Below are 23,751 nucleotides of genomic sequence, written 5' to 3'. Positions count from 1 at the left end.
TCGAAAAGGACAAAATCTTTCTCCCGGCGACTTGAAAATTACATCCATTAGTCCATGGGACAAGGAGACCTAAAGAATCAAATAACTTAGACCCTGACACGGAACCCATAAAATGGTCTTAAGAGAGTTTATGTGTAACATACGATAACGTCACTTTTATTTGTGGTAATTTTTGTTCGTTTTAAGTGGAGTCGATGAATCATTTTAATTTCAGTTCGTCTTAGGCTCCATTTCATTTGAAATTACGGACAGAAACAAGCTTAAACCGAACAGAAATTACTGTTTATGAATAAATAAAACCTAAAAGGAACAGAAATTAAATAATGACAGAAAAACGAGTAATCACAGAAAACGAGTAATCACAGAAAACGAGTAACAGATAGAGTAATCAGGTCAAAGTTGAGCCAATCAGAAATTACCACGAATATGAGTAAGGCTACCACCATCCGGCCGCGATAATTAAAAGAGCAACATATGCCATTTTGCTCGAAAATTAGTTAGGTATGGGTAGTGGGTAAACTCAGCACGAGGAATTGAATGGTGCAGTCAGAATTGTCCTATCTTGAACTGTTCCAAAGATAAAAAGAGGCATACGCCACTAATTGCCGTATGTCTCATCCGGTCTTGTTGCAATTCAGAATGACAAAAGAGAATTATCTTATGGAGTTATAACATGAGAACCTGGCATTTGTCTACTTTTTTGTCAAGAAAAAAGGAGACATACGCATAAAATGGAATAATTTTGAATTAACTCGGAATACTTGAGTTTAATTTATACCACTGATTATTATCCTTTATCTCCATTAGTCTCATCCTTCCGATCGACAACAGCCGACAAACTTTCTTTCCGTTTTTTTTTGGCTCTCCTTAAGGCACAAAATAGCCTATGTCGGGCTATTAATCATCATAGCCTGTCGGGCATTAATCATCATAGCCGCACCTCCCTAAGCCTTATAACGGCCAGACCGTCATTTGCGCTTTACTAAAACAAAATACATTTCAAACAGTTTCTCTTTCTCACTTTATTATAACAATGGAAATTGACAAATCGCAGAAACTTTCAGGAACAAGTAATATTATACTTTAAACAATCGATCAGCTTTCCATTAGTTCTTTTATGTGATTAAATAAAAAAACAAGTTTTTTTAACTGAAAGTAAGGAACGACGTTAAAACTTAAAACGAACAGAAATTATTCCGTATATGAAAGGGGCTGTCTCCTCCTCAACGCCTCGCTCTTTACGCTAAAGTTTTTTATTGTTTTAAAAAATAAAGTTTTGAGAAAGAGTCAAACTTTAGCGTAAAGAGCGAGGCGTTGAGGAGGGGACAGCCCCTTTCATATATAGAATAATTTCTGTTCGTTTTAAGTTTTAACGTCGTTCCTTACTTTCAGTTAAAAAAAACTTGTTTTTTTATTTAATTTTTAAACGTTTTTGAATTAATGCAAGTCTTGATTTTGGCTCACCGTACATGAATAATTAAAACAAAATTTGAATATTAATTTTACTTTTATTTGGTTAAATGGCTTTCTTGAAACTTGTTTAATTTTATTTACGAACGTTTTTATTATTAATAAATATACGTAACTTACGAATTAACTTACGTAACGAACTTCTATATTCATATACGAATATTTTTAATACGTATATTAGAGGGTTCGCCCCCTAGTCAATACCGTGCTCTTTAAGCTAAAGTTCGAATTTTGTTCCAATTCTTTAAAAATGACCCTTAATCACAAAGGCCGTTAATAAGAATAAATAGCTCTTATGAAAGTACTAAAAAATCTTTGGCTTAAAGAGCGAGGTATTGACTAGGGGGTGAACCGAGTCATATACGTAATATTTTCTGTTCGTTTTAAGTTTTGATGTTGCTCCATACTTTCAGTTGAAAAACTTGTTTTTTTATATTTAATTTCTGATCTTTTTTTTAAATAATGCTGGGAAATCCGGCACCTCCTTCATAGCAATGTCCGTTCCCCCATGAAAACTTCCTTCATGGGAAAATTCTCCCACATAAGCCCCCTACCCCGCCCCCACTACTAGAAAAAATCACCCTGAAAACGTCTGTATACTTCCCAATAACCAATACTATATGTTAACATTGGGTAAAGTTCATAACTTTCAGCCCTTCCCCCGGGGACTTCGGGGGGATTAATTCATCCTAAAAGACATAGTTATCATATTTTCGACCATGCTAAACAAGATGGCTATCTCAAAATTTTGCTCGGGTGATTTTGAGAAAACAAGAGGCGTGGGAGGAGGCCTAGCTGCCCTCCATTTTTTTTGATCACTTAAAAAGGCCACTAGAACTTTTAATTTCCGTTTCAATGAGCCCTCCCACGATATCTAGGACCACTGGGTCGATACGATCACCCCTGGGGAAAAAAACAAAAATAAAGATGCATCCGCGATCTTTCTTCTGGCAAAAAAATGCCAAATTCCACATTTTTGTAGATAGAAGCTTGAAACTTCTGCAATAGGGTTCTCTGATAAGCCGAATCTGAGGGTGTCATTTTTATTAAGGTTCTATACTATCCAGGGGGTCTTTCCCCCTTTTTTCGAAAATCAGCCAAATTTCCTGAGGTGCGTAACTCTTGATGGGTAAAATTAAACTTAATGAAACTTATATATTTGAAATTAGCATTAAAATCTAATTCTTTTGATGTATCTATTGGTTTTAAAATTCCGTTTTCTAGAGTTTCGGCTACCATTGAGCCGGGTCGCTCCTTACTTACAGTTCGTTACCACGAACTGCTTGACACTGATTATTACTTAGATTATCATTTAGATTGCGTCATATATCACATACAGGAAAAAGCCCTCGATGTTTTCTTTGCTGGATGTAGTAAAGGACGGCCATACACTTTGTATATCAGTTGTGGATTTTGTCTTTAGTGAATGAATCTCTCTCCTTCTGTCACTTCTTCTTTCTCCTTTTTCTTTCTTTTGTTTTTTGTTGTTTTTTTTCTCTTTTTCTGTTCTTTCTTTTGTTTTCTCTTTTTTTTCTATTTTTGTCAGTACTTGTTTTTTGAATTTTATGTGCTTAATCGATTAATAGTTTAATAGGCCTAGGTTTTGTTTCCTGATTTTCCAACTTTTACAGGCCATAGAGCCTTTGTGGGATCTCTGATTTTGTTATTAAGTTGTTTTTTTTTGTTTCGTTCTTTTTTTGAAAAAAATAAATGTATCTAAAAATTGGGATTTTCCTTTTTTCCTGTTTCGAAAAACAAACACCACACTACAGTAAGTTTAAATCGTTTTAAGAAAAGCGCAAATAACGATCTGGATTTCAAATGGTTTAGGGGGTGGTGGCCCAACTCTTATTTGTGGAAATGTCCGTTAAGTTTAACTTTGACCTGACTATTCTTTTAATTTGTATTTGTTTTCCATTTGGATGTGAAAAAATATTTATTTTGTGAGGAAGGATTAAAGACAGTACTAAAAGATAAAAAGACCCCAGGTGCTGATATTGTGGTAAATGAGTTCCTTAAAAATGGAATGTGATGAAATTACAGATAAGTTACTGAAGATTATGAAATTAATTATTGAAAAGAGGAAAGTACCTAGTGATTTTAGGAAAACTAATTAAACCCATCTATAAGAAAGGTGATAACAGTGAGTGTGGCAATTATACAGGCATAAGCTTGGTTTCTGCAAGAAGCAAATTACTTAGCATGATGATGCTTTTCAGACTTAGAGACGCTGTAGATAAAGTTCTTAAGAGAAGAATAGGGCGGTTTTAGGAATGGGAGAAGATTCGTCGACAAATTTTCACTTTTAAATAAATAATTGAGAAGTGCAAGAGTCATCAAATCCCATTAGTCTAAATAAGACTAATATATATTAAAGTGACTACTTCAAAGTACGAGAATATCATTGCTGCGGTGCAGTTAAGGTAGAAAATGGGTTAATATCAGGTTTTAATTAAATGAGCAGTTAAGCAGGGTTGCGTTCTATCACCATTTATATGGACTTTTTAAGGACCTTGTCTTAAGGAGCACGGTAAAGGCAATGGAAGAACTCGGAATCAATTGGGGTAGTAAGGATCTCCTAGACTTAGATTTTTTAAGCATCCAAGATGAAAATATTATGAAAAGAAATTAATTTTTGGAATTTTTGAGAGTTTAGAGTGCAAGAATAGGTTTGAAAATTAATATTAAAAAGAATAAGTCACTAAGACTAAGAATAAGTGAAGGCGATGAGGTGATGTTGGGCAACGACAAGATCGATCAAGGGGACAGCTTCATTTACCTATGAAGTGTTATTAGTTATGACGGTATGCGCAGTGAAGACGTTAAAAGTAGAGTAACCAAAGCCCAGAGTGTTTTTTTCAGGATTGCAAAAATGTTTTGAAGAATAGGAAAATAAGTCTGCAAATCCTGACTAGAATAATAGATGACAGAGGTACAGTGATGACAGAGGTCAAGCATAATTCTGAAGCGTAGGTTTCATTTATTTTTTTTAATAGTAATTTCTGATCGTTTTCAATTTGAATTAGTATAGGAATTTATTTCTGCTTATTTGAAATTTAATATGGTTCTTTCAAAAACTTTGTTTCGGAAAGTTTTTTTTCATTAATCAGCAAGAGATAAGAGGCTTATTGGGGCTGATAGCCCACATTATATCTTGGTTAGGCCTGAGTATGATTAGAAAAACGATGAGAAATTAAATTAAAACAAGTTTTTGACCGAAAATAAGGAGCGACATTAAAACTCAAAACATGCAGAAATTATACACTGTATGAGGGGGTTGCCTCCCCCTCAGTCCCTCACTCTTAACTCCAAAGTTTGACTTCGTGTTCCAATTCTGTAAAAATAACTGCTGCAACATAAAGGCCGTTCAATTGGAATAAGGAGTCTGTTTGAAGCACTAAAAAACTTTAGTGTAACGAGCGGGGGACTGAAGAGGGGGCAGCCCCCCTTACACACGGAATAATTAATGTGTGTTTTGAGTTTTAATGGTGCTCTTTACTTTCCGTAATTTTGATCGGACGACTTTGGCGAAAAAGGGGCATGGGAGGGAGGCTACCTGCCCTCCAACCTCTTTGGCCGCTGAAAAAGGGCACAATAACTTTTGATTTTCGTTCGAATAATCCCTCTTCCAATATTCTAGGACCATTAGTTTGATACGATCAACTCTGGGGAAGAAAAACAACAAAAAACAAATTAACACCTATCCGTGATCTGTCTTCTGCCGAAAAATATAAAATTTAAAATTTTTGCAAATTGGAGCTTGAAAACTTGAAAGGAGGGTTCTCTGATATGCTGAATATGATCGTATGATTTTCATTAAGATTCATTGACTTTTAGGGGGTGTTTCCCCCCTTTTTCGAAAATCAGGCTCATTTTGTCAGGTTCGTAGCCATTGATGGGTAACACTAGACTTGATAAATTTTATATATTTGGAATCAACATAATAAGCCAATTCTTTTGATGTATCTATTGATATCAAAATTCAATTTTTTTAGAGTTCCGTTAACTATTTTGTTATTATTGAGTTCGTTACTACGAGCTACAGAACAAACATGCACTTGAGGGAGGGCACACCCTAATATGATTACTCAACACTAATACAAAACAGCCAAAAATCAACAAATAAAAATAAACTAAATATACAAATAAACTAAATATATGTTACAGATTAACCTTACCGTAAATACAGAGACGATGCAACATATTCCTAACAATGAAATACATATCATTTTTGACCTGCTAAACGAAATGCTACATTTTGCAACAGCCAGAGGAATTTCTAACGATGAATCATTAGAAACGAGTTTTTCCAGCCCTCCCAGCATTATAATCTTCTTAGCATGCACATTCAATTTTGTGCGCAATTGTATAATACACGCATCAATACACTTCCCAGTGGATCATTAAGAGGCATTCTAAGAGCCAGAGCGTCAAACTGGACCTGGTTTCCAGTCCTGACAAGGTTGAGATAAATAATAATCAGAAGTATTTTATTTCAGCTGGGTTGAAAAAACAAATAGTTTACTTACTTTACTGGATTATTTAATCGTTTATCGGAAACTAAGAGATATTTGACAGACAATTTAAAAAGAAGATGAATTTTATGAGGATGTTCAAAAACCACTATTTCCAAACGCCCAAAAAAGTAAAAGAAAAATCCTGCTACGCAGAAAAATGTTTGTTTTTAGAGAATTAAAAATGAAAGTAAAGGATAGTCATAACATAAGAAAAAATGCAATTTTTTAGTAATGCCAATGCAAATGAAGGTGAACGGTCGAAGTAAGACTGGGTTTACGCAGTAAAACTAAAGAACATTATGAGCCAATCCCTTGGCTCTTCTGGGTTTTCATTTTTTTCAAGGGGAGGTTAGACTATGGCGCAGGGTTTCTCCCAATGTTTTGACTGCAGATCCAGGCGTGAATGTAGAACATCAGTTCAAGGGGGACCAATACTAAATTAACGCAAGAAAAAAAAAAACGAAAGAGTTAAATTTCCACACAAGAAAAAACTTTTACTAGACCCTCTTAAGGCTTGGACCCTCCCCTGCTGTCTCAGGGCCAGCCTATGTAAAATTAAAAAGGTTAGGGTAAAGCATAGCATATATCAAATACTCAACCTAACCTAGGTACCTTTTTTCCCCCTAAACCCCAAACAGTTTAAATATTGTAAACGCAATAACAAATCACGCTTTGCGAACCATTTATCTAGCAAATACCCGTATGTCTGGTTTCCTTGTACAGTATATAGCGGTGGTTGACATATAATAGACAAATACCATATATATATATATATATATATATATATATATATATATATATATATATATATATATATATATATATATATATATATATATATATATATATATATATATATATATATATATATATATATATATATATATATATATACATATATATATATATATATATATATATATATATATATATATATATATATATATTTATATATATATATATGATTTGCTGCATTGATGAATCCTATTAACAAATTGCAAAATTTGTGCATTACTGTTTTGTCATTAGCATATAAAGAAAGAGTTCTGATACTAACTACTTGACGCAACTAATTTGGCCTTGAGGCAAGCAAACAAGAACATGAGAATACATTGGCGAATCTCAGTGGAGCGCTTAGCGACTGCGATTGATTATTTCAGCGTCGCGATGAATGCTCTGTAACAAGAATCAAACAGGAAACGACTAGGCTTTAGTTGAGATAAAAACAGTGTGCATTGAAACAAATTTTTAAATTATTTTCTTTTGGTGAATTTAGAATGGAATGGCGACTAAGAATGGACCCAGGGGCAAATCAGCCTTGGGCAGTTTCTTTTATAAATGAAGTGAAATCTCGACCAGTGCTCTATGTTAAGAAAGGAAGATCGAAAACCCCAGGAGAGGACACGAGAAAAGAATGGCAAGAAATCGGGGACAAGTTCGGTCTTGAGCGTGAGTAGTCTAATTCTCTTACTTCACATCAAATGAAAGGATGAGTTAGGTGATTTTTCTGGAAAAAAAAACATGGACGAAACCAAAGTATTAGTCTACAGTTAGGCCCACTCGAAAGGAAACGCTAAAAATTCTAAAACTACTACTAACAACTCACCGCAGCACCAAGCCGCCTGAGGACAACACAGCTACGCACGCTCCTCCTCCACCCCAATCTATTCAAAGCCTCCCTTTTTACACCCGGCCACGAAGTTCCCATTTCCTTTAAATCTTTCTTTATGATGTCCTCCCACCCCAGACGAGGATGACCTGCTTTCCGTTTTGCCCTAGACGGTTGGCCGAAAAGAACAATCTTCGGCAATCTGTCATCCTTCATCCGCACAACGTGGCCTAGCCACCTCAACCTTTCTTTCATTATAGCCCTAGAGAGCGGTATTGAACCGCATTTTTCGTATTGCCTATTGTTTGAAATACGGTCAGTCAACCGGGTACCCAGAAAAACCCTTAAGCAATTTCTCTGGAAAACATCTAGCAAATATTCATCCGCTTTTCGGAGCGTCCATGCTTCAAAGTCATACTTGACCACTGTCACCACTGTAGCTTCTAATATTCTAATCTTGGTTTGCAGACTTATCTTCCTATTCTTCCAAACTTTTTTCTATGGCGAAAAAACACCCTGAGCCTTGGCTATTCTGCTTTTAACATCTTTGCCCCCACCATCATTACTAATAATGCTACCAAGATAAGTGAAGCTGCCCACTTGGTCAATCTTTTCGTTACCCAATGTCACCTTATCATCTTCACTTATTCCTAGCCTAAGTTATTTAGTCCTCTTAACATTAATTTTCAAACCTATTCTAACACCCTGTACGCGAAAAGCCTTTAAAACTTCATTCATTTTGCTCACACTTTACTCTAGAATGCTTAAATTACCAGCATAGTCCAGGAGACTTTTTCCTCTCCATTTGATTCCGCCTCTCATTGCCTTCCCTTTGATGCTTAAGACGAAGTCCATCAAAATAATCCATATAAAGGGGGATAGAACACAACCCTGCTTAACTCCTAATTTAATACAAAACCAGCTGCTAACCTCAATTCCTACCTTAACCACAGTAGTGTTATTCTTGTACAGAGCACTAATCACCTAAATGTATTTGTCTGGTATACCATAGAAGGATAAAAACCTTTACCAAAGCTTTTCTATAAACAGAATTGAACGCTGGCTCATAATCTATAAAACTGAGGGTCAAAGGTGTTTGAAAACTCAGACACCTCTTAATTATTAGCCCAACAGTGAAAATTTGGTCGACACATCCTCTACCTTTTCTAAAACCGCACTGTTCTTCTCTTAAAAACATTGTCTATGGCATCTCTCAGTCTAAAAATATCATATTACTAAGTCATTTACCACCTACAGAGACCAGACTAATGCCTCAATAATTACCACACTCATTTTTATCACCTTTCTTATAAAGTGGCTTAATTAAGGTTTTCCTAAAATCGTTAGGTACTTCCCCTTTTTCAAAAATCATATTTATAATCTTCAGTAACTTATTTCTAACCTCAGAGCCACCATATTTAAGAAACTCATTTACAACCCTATCAGCACCTGCAGCCTTATTATTTTTTTAATCCTTTTATTGCTGTCACTAATTCCTCCTCACAAAACAAATCTTCCTTCCCATCACATCCAAGGTATCACAAACTTTTTCATTTTCCTCTATATCTTTTCCTGCAACTCTATCTCGGTTAAGCAAATAATACTAACTTATATTGGTAGAGGCCTAGAACTAGGGCTATTGAAAAGGAAACATTTTCAGAAATAAAATTCTTACTTAGTAATATGCAGAGTAATTATAGTAAACGCATTTAGACTGCAGCTCCACTATACTTTACTCCAACCCCTTAAAGTGCAAATATATAGCCCAAATTATATGTTTCCCACGTCCACGTGTTCTTTATTTCGTCACAGTTGATTCAATCAACGGGTACATGGGTTGAAACAAGAGTGAAGCACGGTAATATGAATCGGAAATATATAATTTGGGCTAAATGCTTGCACATCAAGGGGTTTTGGGGTTAAGTATAGTGTAAGCAGGTTCAAAATGTGTTCACTTCACATATTATGTATTTTATGAAGTAAGAATTGCTTTCTTGACAATTTTTCTGGTAAAATTCTAGTTTAGCTGCTTTTTACTATTTTAGAAAGGGGTTAGGTTATGGAAATGAAACTTTCAGGGATGGGTCTACAGACTAAAGTATGTCCCAGGAAGGTATTTGGAAGTAACTATCTCCACTCTTTCTCCCTCTGGAGAGCCCTGACCTTTGGATGACTTTGAAAAATCTTTGTCTTATAAAAGTGACATCTTACAAAATAGATCTTCTGCTTAAATGAAGTACAAAAAAAACAGTTTTCAGATTTACAACTTTGCTCAATCCCAATTTATGATGTTTCAAAGATCCACAAATACATTTCCTAAATTTTGAAAAAAAAACATTAATAGGGCTTAAAATTCTATTCAAATAACAGGAACTGCATTTTCAGAACTAAAACTCCTTTCCAATATAGTAAAAAGTTGCTAAACAAGAATTTTCGCAGTAAAAAGTACTAAGACCTTTAGCCTAAAGAACGAGAGCTTGAAGAGGGGACAGCCCCCTATTCGTGGAATACTTTCACACTGAAAAGTGAAGTTTGGTGACAATAAAATATGATGAAAATACAATACTTTATTAGCAAAATTGTGAAGGTCGTTTGTGAATTATTAAATTAGGAGCTTCTGTGTCGGCTGACCGTCTCAAAGACAAAGAAAATTTCATTGTTAACGCGATTCTTGACCTAGTTATTTTTAGTCCATTATTAACGCGATTCTTGAGGACACCGGTTAGTGTGCTTTGGCCAGTGATAGAATCAAAGTATAATCATCTACTGAACAAGTACAGTCAAAACTCTCCAAAAGTGACCCCGCGTACCTCAGCGCCTCTAAACGCAAAATGTTGTACTACTTAATCGCTCCGAGCCAATAAATTAAATAATAAATGCTAGACCTACGGAACAAGTATAATCACCTACGGAACTTGTGATTTAGTCGCCAGGTTCGCATAGGTATGGAATCGTCTCCAGAGACGCGGACAAAGGGTCACTTTTTTGTGTGGAGAGGATAGGTTTTGTCAGTACTTGTTCCGTAGGTGATTATACTTTGGATAGAATAAAGTGTGTCACCATTGATGTTCAAGAATTATTGGTACTGGTTAAGAAAACGGTAAGCGCGCGACAACTGTATTGAAGATCAGATAGGATAATAATCGGGTAGTTTCCATTGTATAGTGATTGAACAAAGGTGTCTGTAGTATATTTAAGCTTTAGTTTTTTTAGCATTAGGGATACTAAAAGGTACCTAGGTTGGGTTAGGTTACGTAAATAAGGTACTGGCGCGTTAAAAGTACACTTTTATATACTAATGAGAGACGAAAGTCACCAGACTGGTTATTTTCAAGAGACCGCTATGGAGAAATGGAATGCAAAGAGTAGTTTTCATTGCGTTTACGAAATTTAAACTGTTGTTTTTTGGGGTTTAGGGGGAGGGAAGGTACCTAGGTTAAGTTAGGTTACATATTTAATATATGCTATGCTTTACCCCCCCCCCCCCCACCTCCCCTAATGTGCGTATATGTAGCCCAAATTTGTTTATAAACTATTATATATTCAAACTATTTTATTTTATTTCATTAGCATTAACCAAACTTGACTTTTTAGAAAGGCCCATTTAACGCACCAGTACCGTATTTAATATATGCTACGCTTTGCTGCCAAAACAAAAACACGTTGATAATTTTTTCGACACGAGCGCCAGTTTCTATTTTTTACCAGTTTTCCAGACTCTTTGATGAGCTTGGGAGCCCTTTTCTTACCAACCAGATAAGATACTTCATCGGTCTTCCTTCTTGCCTGATCATGAATATGTTTAATTAGGAGTGTTTAATTAGGACGTGGCAGCCCCCCTAAAATACAGAATAATTTATGTTCGTATCAAGTTTTAAAATTTGTCCTTACTTTCAAATGAAAAAACCTTTTTCTATTTAATTTTTGACTGTTTTCAAATCATCTCATGAAATCCACTAGACCCCCCCCCCCTCGTGTAACACTTCGCCTGGAAAATTCCCCCGGAAACTTTCCTTCCCACGGAAAATTCTCCCGTGGGAAATACCTCCCTCCACGCAGAAAACTGCCCCAAACAATTTCCGTATGTTTCCTAACAACAAACGCTATATGCGATCACGCGAATATGGGCGAATTGTGTAACTTACAGCCCTTTTCCAGGGACTATGGAGGGTCATGCCATCACCAAAAGCACAGTTATTAGACCTATCGACTATCCTGATAATGCCTACCTTAAAATTTTTATCAGATGTCTCTGGGGAAAAAAGGGCGTGGAAGGAGAGCAAGATGCCCTCCAATCTTTTTAGTTTCTTAAAAAGGGAACAAGAACTTTTGATTTTCGTTCCAAATGAGCTATCTTCTTATCTTTTAGGACCGTTGGTTCTATACGATCACCCCTGGGAAGAAAAAAAACAACAACAAATAAACACGCATCCGTGACCTTTCTTCTGCCAAAAAAAATACGAAATTCCATATTTTTAGAAATAGGAGCTTGAAACCTCTACAGTTCTATGATATGCTGAATCTGATTGTGCAATTTTCGTTAAGGTCGCTCGACTTTTAGGGGTATCCCCCCCTTCGAAAATCAGGCAAATTTCCTCTGGCTCTTAGCTTTTGATGGGTACCTTTAAACTTAACGAGTTATATGCATTTGGAATCACCATAAAAAGCCAATTCTTTTGATGTATCCATTGTTATCAAAATTCCGGTTTTTAAAGTTTAGGGTACTATTGGACAGAGTCGCCCCTTAGTTACAGTCTGTTTGAAATGGCATTAAGTGTTTAATAACAGTTATCATAAATTGAAAGATGCCATATAATATAAATATATCCTTTTTTACAGTAAGCAGCGCAATTTTCAATTACAAAAATCAGCGCATTTTTAGTCTGGTTGTGTATGCGATACGCCACAGACTAACAAAATTAGTTTAAAGTTGATGTTAAAGTTGTTTTTGGATTTGACAAATCTGCAATTGTTGATACTTTTAATTTCTTTTTTTCTTTTTTTAGCAATCGACTGCCAGAAGAAATGGAAGTGCTTCCGAGATGTGTACATCCGGGAGAGGAAGAAGGAGGTTGATAAAAGACGGTGGTACTGGTACCCGTTTCTAACTTTCTTAGAGCCCCATGTGATAACAAAAAAACCTGGCTTTGATTCTTTTCTTGATTACGAAGCAATAAATGGTGAAGCTTCCAATCTAACGCAAACGGTAAGCACTTATTTTATTTATTCAGTTAATTTTGGACAAAATGAGTGTATTTGACAGGGCTAGTTTCTCCACAACTTTCAAATTAATTGGGGATCATTTATACTGCCCTACTAATGTTGAAAGGCATGTTTTTTTTGAACTAATGAAGAAGGTAATCCTGAACTGTTCATTTCTGAATTTCCTTTTCTTATTTAACATTAGAATCGTATCTAGAATATGTCCTGTTCAGCAGAATCTAAGTATTTGCAAAAATCATAAAACAGGAAAAGTTTCGTCCAGATGGGTGTCTAGTTGGACTTCCAGTTGTTGCGTCTAGATGGGTGTCTAAACAAGTATCCATCTTAGTGTCTAGACAAGTGTCTCCAGACAAAAATATTCAAGCAATTCCTGTTCACATTTAACATGCGGTGCTCGGCTGCAACAGGTTTCAGCTGAGCGCCCCGCTTTAGAGTATGTACCTCTGTGTCGAGAGTTTGAAGTTCAACCAATTAGAAAGCCTCTTTTGTGCTATATTTGTCACATATGCTTGAGAGTAGCGATTGCATGTATGTTCGGCTGAACCTATTGTCTTAAGTGTCTAGACATGTGTCGGTCCAGACATAAATATTCAAGTAGTTCCTGTTCACATGTAAAATTCAGGTATTGACTGTGACAATTTGCAGCGAAGCATCCATTTCTAGAGTATATAACTCTGTGTCTGGGATTTCAAATTCAACCAATTAGAAAGCCTCTACCGTACTATATTCATCACATACGCTTAAGAGTGGTGCTCACGTGTATAATTGGCTGACCTCCCATGCTTAAGCAAGTTCTTAGCCAGACATACAGGTCTATGCATGGACGTCTTGCTGGACGTGCATGTGAAGGTCGCTTAAACCTATGGATTATAAAGATTCTCAAAAAGGTCTATTGGGAGGGGTAAGAGTGCTTACAATTTTGTTTGAGGGAAGAGGCGGAAATATTCTGCCTTGCCTCACAAAAGCGTATACGCTACGGTCTCTTGGGGCTCTTTTTTTAATGCCTATAACCATGATTCCCAACATGGAGCGTAGGCCCCATCGGTTGGGCATGGCAATATATATATATATATATATATATATATATATATATATATATATATATATATATATATATATATATATATATATATATATATATATATATATATATATATATATATATATATATATATATATATATATATAGTGATATGGCATCACATGCATATGCATATATACATATAAAGATACATGATAGTATATTATATGACGTCATACATATATATATATAGGTATATATATCCATACATAGTATATATATCAGTATATATATATATATAGTATATAGTCATATATATATATATACTATAGTATGATGGCATATATATACTATACTATCATGCAAACATGTAAAATGTTGAATGAGGGGTGCATCAGGTTTTAGAAATGCCTAGGTGAGGTATGACCCAAAATCGATTGGGAACCACAGCCGTAGATGCTCTCTGACCAGTTACGACACATAAAAGCTTGAATTCTACAAGTATATGTTTGGAAGGGTCAGAATAAAAATGAACCAAACTTTTATTTTTAAGAATTTCGAGGGTTTGACATCTTCATTGTTTGGGTGTAAAACGAGCTACGTTTTGATTCAATACAAAATAAGCTAAGTCCTGGCTTGATGCCAAGCCAGATGCTTTTGTCTAAGTAAAAGGATTCAGAATCCACACTGCAAGGTGTCAGGTATTCCCCTTAATGCTCTTTAAAATTATGACTAATAAAAACTATATTAAATGCGATTAGACAAGTAAGGGAGTTTTTTTTTTTTCTTTTTTTTTACACAGATTACTAAAACGTTGCCCCACTATACTTTCCAGGGGGTTTTCAAAACTAGGATTATAATGTTTCCAGAGAATCCCATTTGCTGAGCTCTCTTGCTGGTGCCTTTTTTCTGAATTAGATTGAAAAAAACAAGATAATAGTTGATGAAAGGAAGAGTAAATAGCCTTAAGCGCTTCCCCTAAAGGCAGAAATAAAGTCAACAAAAACAATTTTTATTGTTGCCCACACAAATTGCAGATACTCTAGCGCAGTGGTTAAAACAAATCATGTAAACTCTCAAAGCACTCATGAAAAAGAACGTGCTTTTCCTATAGTCAGTTCTTACACAATAATGTAGGCCTTATTTTCAGCTTAAATGTTTAGTTCCTTTGCTAAGAAATAACAAATTCGTCTACATAAGCACGTGTGCGATATGAAACCTTAAAATCACCATACCTGCGCAATGGGGGGATCTAAGGGGATACATATTCATTCTTTCTAGAAGACAAGTATTAAAAACATTCAAGGGTAAAAGCTTCCAAAAAAACTAAGAAATTTCGTTTTTTATTTCAAAATTTTAGACTACGTTTTTTTTTATGTACTTGGCATGAAGAGGTGACTACCCTCTTTTAATTCGCTTCAAAGTACACTTACCTCGTAACTGATATGCGTTGGTATGGTATGATTCAACCAAATTACTTCATGAACTGACAAAAGGGCACGATTTTATATTTATTTTGAGACTTACCAAAGAGTATGGGCAACTTATAAAAATAGAAATTGGCGCTAGTGCCGATCAAAAATTCATCAGCGCCATCTAACATTTGGCGTCTCTTGGCATTTTTGACTGTGTTTTTCTCAAGCTTTTAATTGTTTTTCTCTGAAACTAAGATAAGACACTTATTTCTACATTAATTTTGCAAGTAGCATTAATTTTGCTTACAGTTATACTGAAAAAACACCTTGAAACGCATAACATAAGATAGCGTTGATGTTTTTTTGGTCAGCACTAGTTCCAATTACCATTCTTAAAAGTTACCCATACCCTTTGGGGCATACAGTAGATAATTACAGTCAGATCAAGATATATTTTACACAGGGAAACTTAAGTACTTCAAAAAAGAATTTAAGCTCATATATACTCGTATATATTAGATTCTTCAAGTGCAGCATTACGATAAGAAAAAAATGACTTCAGGATTTGTGAAGACTTCTGTGGGCGGTACTTAACTCCTGTGCAGCACCCAAAAAGAAGGAGAAGGGGAGTTGTAAAAAAAAATCCAGCACAGTTGTTGAGTGGTCTATAAATAATGTTTTAGGAAAGGATTCTCCTCCCAATTTTTCTCTTCTCTAGCAAGTGGTTTTTATCCTTAGTACAATAGTCATGAAATAGGCTTTAAACGGTTAAAAAATAACTGAATGTTCCTGTAGGAATGGATAGTAACTTTGATAACACTCGACAATCATATCTAATGACCATGATTAGATTCACAGTCTAAAAGAGAAAAATAGTGTCTTATAGACGTTAGGTATTCGGAAAATTCATAACTTAACGCAGAAAAGGAGATTAAAAACTTTTGAAGATTAGATCTCCAAGCTTTTGTAAAATTGCATCTCCAATAATTTTGAGATTTTAAACAATTTGAAGAGAAAAAAAGAGTCTGATAGTTTTTGGTCATTCGGAAACTTCATAACTTAACAGAGAAAAAGATTTCAAAAACAAAAATTCCCACTTTTTACACTGTAATAAATAATTCTTGGGTTAGTTTTGGAGCCATCTTAATCCATGTATCTTTTTTCAGGGCCCCATGTCAGTAAAAGAAGAAGTGTCTGAACATGAAGAAGATGAAAAGTCGAGCTCAACACGTTTTATGCATGAGATTGGCTCTTATTTAGAGCTAGTACAAACTGAAGAAGCGTCTAACGACACCAGACATCAACATAAGGAAGAAGAAGAAGAGCCACGGTCAAAACGGTTCAAGCATTTCAATGGCTCTCCCATAGAGTCGGTGCAGAATGAAAGAACCCCTAGAGACGGTTTGCCTTTAATTAGAGAGGAGGATGCCGATGAAGCTTTTTGTCGATCTGTGGCAGCGGATTTGAAACAGCTAAATTCCAGAGACAAGGCCTTGGCAAAATATAAAATACAAGAAGTTTTATATAAAGTGACATCTGGGATCTACAAAGAACAGGTCACCAATAAAGAGACATCTGGGACTCATGAAGAGCAGGCCACCAATGAAGTGACATCTGGGAGCTACGAAAAGCAGGCCACCAATAAAGAGACATCTAGGACTCATGATAGTCATGAAGAGCAGGCCACCAATGAAGTGACATCTGGGAGCTACGAAAAGCAGGCCACCAATGAAGAGCTACCTGGGATTTCTGAACAGCAGGCCACCAATGAAATGACATTTGGGAGCTACGAAAAGCAGGCCACCAATGAAGTGACATCTGGAAGCTACCAAAAGCAGTCCACCAATCAAGTGACATCTGGGATCTACAAAGACTAGAGCACCAAGGACTAGCTAAATTTTAGCTCTTTCTATTTTTTGTTAAAGTTTTAATTTATTTACTTCCTTGTTGAAATGATATAAAATGTTGAATCGTACAGTAAATATTTATCTAGGCTTAATTTGTAAATAGCTAAGTCGAAAGACAAGCGACATCATGGTACGAAATCGAATACATGTTTTAAGCTGTAGTGCCACATTTAGTGTTTTAAATCATCAGTTTCAAATTGAATAAACAGATATAAGTAGAAAACCCCGTAGTTATTGCTTTTGATTTTTTCTGTAGATCGTTTTCAGGTGCCTCACTCTGAGAAGTTGATGCATTTTGGAATAATAGTCGGCAGAAACCCGATAAAAATAGCCATTTTTCCCTGGGCATCTTGAAGAAAAAAAAACTTATAATCGATTATGCTTCAACTGCTACTAATATTCACATATTGATCAATATACGAGGAAAAACATTTTACTTAAAATAAAAAGCATTTTATTTATACATTTTACTCGCAAATGTACCCCCTCCTTTAAATAAAATTCGATATCAACCAGACCTGGAATATCCTTCTACAATCAAATATAGGCTAGGTCTAATGATTTTGATGGGTCAAGGAATCCGCTCACAAAGAAAACAACAGATGCAAGACAACGGGAAATATATTAACTGGGACCGTACACGGGACAATCGGGAGGAGGGTGGGGTGAATTTGTGATTGCTTTCTGCAGTTAATTTACTTCAAAACTGGAGAGCGGATCCTTTATCACAGAATAGACAAAAAAGGTTTTCTAATTTGACTTTCTGGTTTTATTAGATTTTTTGTTTTGAAGTGGCTTCAAATGTCTGAAGATGTTCTTCCTTTTTTCGCAATAATTTAAACTGTTCACCAAAGAAAATTAGAGGATAAGCTAAATTGAATTTTAATTTATTTCTGAAAATACACGGTTCTGCTGAGTATTACGGATATTTTTATGCTTACTGGTAGCTTAGCGTCTTTTAAAAAAAATTGCGAAAAAAGGGGGGTTGTTATTTTGCGCCACACTTTTTATATGATTTTAGCTCACGAAACTCAATTCAAACCCTGTAATAAGTTTACAACGAGGTGAAATCCAACTAGATTTGATTCCTGTCGGGATCTAGCTTAAACAAAAAAAATTATATAAAAATAATCTTACCCTGTTAAACCGCTTAGGCTGGAATGAATGTCCGTTAACCTTATACAGCTTACGCCATCTTCTTGCTCCTCTCCTATAAATGCTCTCTGCAAAAAAGAGACACATGTAGAGCATACATTTGAAATGAAATGAATTATTAATTGGTAATCAAATAAGAAAATATGCTTCCACAGTTCCGGATTTTGGTCAACTATTTGCAACACAATTTTTCTTAGCTGGAGAATTCGTGAAAAGACGTCTTGAAAAAATGTTGTGGTTGAAGTGAACTGGCTATTTTCACCAGATAGTGTATGAGCTGGCAAGAAGACAAACATTAACTATTGATTACATTTAGTTGACTCAAAACAATGACGGTATAGACTAATTGGCTCACAACAGCAATGGTACAAGGTACTTTCTCTAGACAACACAGTACAGGGAACAGTGTCCCAACGGATTAATGTACAATATATAACTTAAAACTATAATAGTTATGTATAAGTTATAAAGAATCGCTATTTGAAGCTAATTTAGGAATGGTTAGTATTATTTTCATGATCTTGACGGTAAAATTTTATAGCGAAAATAAATTTATGAAATTACGACAACTATCCTGAAACCCCATGAAAATTGTGCCGGATCGAATAAAGTATTCAGATGCTCGTTTGACTATTTTAATTAACATGGCGTTCATTTAAATTAATTGCAATGACTTACTGACCAAGCGCTATCATCATGCTGTATTGAGCAAGATTTAGAGAGTAAAGTTGATTTCTTGAAAAAAATCTTGCAGACCCCATAGAACCTTTAAAACGAATAAACAATTGCAGATTATTGAGCGTTGAAGTAGGCTACATTAAGAAAATAATAATAATTGTAACGGGTTGCAATAAGCGCTATAGGACACAAATTTAATATTCGTAATTCCTTACTGAACGCCAAATACAAAAAAAAATCAATTTGCAATCAAACAGTCCCTGGTAACAGACTGTAAGTAAGGGGCAACTCGGCGCCAAAAATTTCAAAGGATCTTAATGAAAATCACACCATTAGATTCAGCATATCAGCAAACCATAAAGAATAGACTTCAAGCTCCTATCTACAAAAAGTAGGATTTTGTAAAAGAAAAGAAAAAAAAATCAGATGAAAGATCGCGGATGTGTGTTTTTCTGTTTTCTGTGAATGATCGGAACGAACCAATGGCCATAGAAGATTGAGAGGGCAACTAGACCCCCACGCCTTCTCTTTCCCCAAAGACACCCAATCAAATTTTGAGATAGTCGTTTGATTCAGCATAGTTGGAAAGTCCAATAATTGTGTCTTTGGGATAAAGTAACACCTCATAGTCCATGAGGAAAGGGCTTTAAGTTACGCAATTTACCCATTGTTCACATATAGTATATGTTACAGGGAAATAAATAGGAATTTTAATGGGGGCGGGGGGAATTATCTGCGGGGAAGAATTTTCCAGGGGGAATTCTACGCGGGGAAGGAGGGAAGGAGATTTATTAGTATGATTTGAAAAACGGTCAAAATTAAAAAAAAAAGAAACTTTTTTCAACTGAAAGTAAGGTGCAGCATTAAAACTTAAAACGAACAGAAATTATTCTGTAAATAAGGGGAGCTGCCTCTTCCTCAACCCCGCTCTCTACGCAAAACTCTGACTTTTTATCACAGTTCTTTAAGAAAGACTGATCACACAAGGGCCGTTGAATTTGAATGAGAAGCGTATTTATAGAACATTGAGACTTTAGGGTAAAGAGCGAGAGTTGAGGAAGGAGGAACCCTTTTCATTTATGGAATAATTTCTGTTCGTTTCAAGTTTGAATGCTGGTCCTTACTTTCAGTTGCAAAACTTTTTCTTTTTTTTCTAATAAGCACAATTGAACGCGGGATAAGTTATTACTATTCCTAATTGACTACTGATGAAAAATAAAGATCAGAGGTTGTTACATGTTCAAAAATAGCAATAAGTTTAAACAGCTACATTAAATAACTATTTGATGGAGAAATGACTGTCAGTTCGCTTTTTTTCCGAAAGCGAAACATAAATCTTTAAACAGGGGACTTGTCGGTCATGTGTCAATCCTAAAATTCGGTAGCCCCCTTCTCAGGCGGGCTGGCCCTATTAGGCTTAGGTCGCTTGTTCGCCTGTGAGATCAAGCAAATTTAGCCCCCCGTATTGCCCGTCAAGAGCCAACCCTAAAACCTGTGTCATCCCCATTGCAATGCCAGTGGGCTTTCACAGTACGCTAAGCTCATATAATAGAAACAAGCTGAGTTGCTCAATTGCCTCAAAGTCCTGTGGACATGGTCAGTCATAAATCTTAGACAAAAATTTATTTGGGGTCTCCCATTGCCTTGAAATGACTCATAGAACTGATAGACTATTTGTCAGGCCTTTTAACTTTTAGTTACTATCTAGTTAAAAGACTTAGTGGCCAGTTACGCCCTTTTCTATGGCTTCTGCTGCAATTTTATTTATGACAATGTACTGTGATTAGATCAATTGGAAACTAGGAGTCAGGATCAGAACCAGTTATAAAAGGTTTCACAATGAAAAAAAAACAATGAAAAAACGAGAGTATGTTTTTAGAGTTTTTAGCAGAAAGCTGTTTCGGAAAGAAACCCGGGCAAGGTGAAGCACCGACCAATAAAAGGGTCCACCCCACTAACAGTGTGATCTTAATTGATTACAAATGCACTATACTCTTCAATCATTAGCAACAATAATTATAAAGAAACCTATACCAAATCATTCTTTTCTTTTTTTTTGTGGGGGGGGGGGGCTATCCCATAAAACTATTAAACAAGATTGAAAATTTAAAAGTCATGGGAAATGTTTTGAAATTAAAATTAAAAGCCAGAAATAAAAAGTTGCACAAGATGAAGCTTTATATTAAAAAAATTCTCGCGAGTGATACCAGAAACGCCCATCAAAAAGCATAAAAATTCTAGTGGAAACGAATTAAAAATAGCAAAAAAAAAACAGATAGGTAAAAAATAAACAACAACAAAACAAGATTGAAAATTCAAAAAGTACTTACTATCTTCTCCCTGACAGAGTTGGCCAGGTGCAAGCGGAATATTAGGAAATACTAGAATAGAAAAATATGTAAAGATAAAATAAAAGACTGAAAGAAAAAGCTGTTAATTACTATCGGAGCTACGAATGTAGCATTAATGTTCTTTATCCGAAATACGTAAATTACTAAAAGCTTAAAATAGGTTAAATTCCAATCACATATTTGAAAATTACGCAAAAAACAACTTTTTGTTTTAGCTTTCTACGGTGAAAGAAACTGAAAGGAAATTGCAAGGCCACCAAAACATGAAGAGCTTTTACAAAGTTATCCATTGCCTCCTGTAATCACCTTTAAAGAAATTGAGCGGCCAACACTTGTAAATTTAGCAACAGAAGAAATCCCACAATTTCTAGAGCTATGGTTCAACGATAGAGAAACAGGGGGACTACTTGCGAAAAAAACTAGCTACTAAAAAAAAATCATGTTCTTTTACTGGTTTATACTTTCATACAGGCAAACCAATTAGGTGAAAGTTAACTTTTCCTTCCTATTACTGGGTCAAAATTTCAACACTCATTAGGTTGTGAAAAGGCTTTCACACCCTAATTTCTTATTTTTCTTTCAGAAAATAAGAAACAATGTGACTGGCTTAGGATATTTTATTACAGATGTAAACCAATGAAAATAAAGCACACTTTTCTACCACAGAATTGTAGAAAGGTAATTTCTCTGTTTCTCCTAGGTTCAGCTATCTAATAAATTGTTTCTGAGACCGTACTGGCAAAGCATGACAAAAAGAAAAAAAATGTAGTGAAGAACCAAAATCGATAATAATCCCAGGCAGTGAAAGAAAGAAGAATAGTTTCCCAATATTTCGGTCGAGACCACCACTTAACTTTCCTAGGGGCAAAATTAGGAGAAAAATCTGAGGGTTTCTTTCAATAGCTGTTTCTTTTTTTTCAGTGGCTGTGTCTATCCTTGGTTTGGCATAACGTTTTCCGTTAGGCTATCTATTTTATTTATTCTTAAGATATAATCGACTCAAAAAAAGCCCAATCTTATATTTTTAGGACTTTAGAGGAGATTAAATTAAGATCTTTAAAACTATTTGCAAAAATAATTGTTCCTTCGAGGATTTAAACAAGAAAAGATTGGTAAAAGTGCATTGAAATATAGTGCGACTTGAATTTTATGATACATAAATCATACTAGGGGATTTTCAAGGTAGAGGGGGCGAAACAATTTCAACCCTTTTATGACCAATCTCCCCTCTCTTCTATGGAGGAAATACTTATCTCTAACTTCGGCCAGTGGATAAAGATCAAAAGAAAATGTTCGCAAGCTGGCTACCAAAGCTGGTTTAGCTTCCCATCTGGTATTCGCAACTAGCAGAAAGTTGCCAGACCACGAGAAGACGGGAATTGCTAGCGGGAAGTGCTACTGGCTGCTGTTTTTCTGAAAGCTGTTACTTGGCTACAGGGCCGTAACCAGGATTTTGTTCGGTGGAGGGGGGAGGAGCTGATAAAACAAATCCTATTGACTGAAATAGATTAGTGACTATCAAGGTCTCTGCGTGCAAAAATTTGTTTAGATGTATTTTTGTTACTTTTGTACGCGCCAGACAAAACTTCAGGGGGTTCAAACAGAGTACCCCCCCCCCCTGGATACGGCCATGCTTTACTAGTGTGTCAGATTCAAATTGTTGCACCTGGGACTTTAAAATAGCCTGCAAATTTTACTATTTTCGTAAAAAATTACTTGTAATTTTGTGAATAACTTATTTTACAATATGAATAGTATTTTCGAAACCTTAACTGAGTATTACCAAATCGTAACTAAGACTACTGCCTGTTCCTTGTGGCAATTACTCATGTCAATTTATTGAAATTAGTTGATTAAGATAATGTAACCGCGGTCAATTTTCGAATACTCACTTTTCCAGTCGATATTCACGGGAATTTGCACTAGACGATGAATTAAAATTTTCGATAAAAATCGGCACGTGGCCGATTTTTAAATATTTTCTTTACCAGTCGATATTCGCCGAAATTTACACTAGATGATCAAATCCAAATTTCCTCGAAATATTTGTAGTGAGCTTTTTGTGCTTCAGTACTACTGTTGTGAATTAATCGCAACTGGGATAAGGTGCGGCTAGCTGCACTTTTTTTAACAAAAGAAAAACGGATAAACCAAACGTTTCTTCTTTTTGAAACACGATGATGTATTTTCTTTTCGCCCGTTTTCGTCTTTTTTCTTTTCGTCCGTTGATGAAGTGGGAAATCTTGACTCTTTCATATAATAATAAAATCAAAAGAACTATAAGACGTTATGCACTATCTCAGTAGCTACCCTCCAGTTACATCGTGGATTTTAATTGTTTGATGACGATAACTTTTAAAAATCCAGGATTGAAAATCTCAAAAATTGAAATTGTATTTCAGTCT

At 35.3% G+C, this 23,751-nt stretch overlaps 2 protein-coding genes across 3 annotated transcripts in view; one reads left to right on the top strand and one right to left on the bottom strand.

Annotated features, from left to right (window-relative positions):
* Positions 1 to 23,751, bottom strand: part of aPKC (protein kinase C iota type) — a 104,971-nt gene that overhangs the window by 57,120 nt on the left and 24,100 nt on the right. For both annotated transcript variants that reach the window (XM_089090444.1, XM_089090445.1), the window contains exons 4-5: positions 21,326 to 21,376; positions 18,300 to 18,385 (exon numbers count right to left, since the gene is read on the bottom strand). In XM_089090444.1, coding sequence (XP_088946570.1) covers positions 18,300 to 18,385; positions 21,326 to 21,376 — 137 coding nt within the window. The remainder of the gene's footprint in view (positions 1 to 18,299; positions 18,386 to 21,325; positions 21,377 to 23,751) is intronic.
* Positions 7,191 to 17,378, top strand: LOC148950772 (uncharacterized). Its single transcript, XM_089090007.1, has 3 exons — positions 7,191 to 7,436; positions 12,603 to 12,802; positions 16,422 to 17,378. The coding sequence occupies exons 1-3, from the start codon at positions 7,265 to 7,267 to the stop codon at positions 17,130 to 17,132; spliced, it is 1,083 nt and encodes a 360-aa protein (XP_088946133.1). The 5' UTR covers positions 7,191 to 7,264; the 3' UTR covers positions 17,133 to 17,378.

The sequence above is a fragment of the Artemia sp. Qi Xiang Cuo genome, chromosome 6 (genome assembly GCF_049724085.1).
Source record: "Artemia sp. Qi Xiang Cuo chromosome 6, ASM4972408v1, whole genome shotgun sequence".
NCBI classification, from domain to species: domain Eukaryota; kingdom Metazoa; phylum Arthropoda; class Branchiopoda; order Anostraca; family Artemiidae; genus Artemia; species Artemia sp. Qi Xiang Cuo.
The sequence above is the reverse complement of the archived record's forward strand: the minus strand, read 5'-3'. Positions and strand labels throughout refer to the sequence as shown.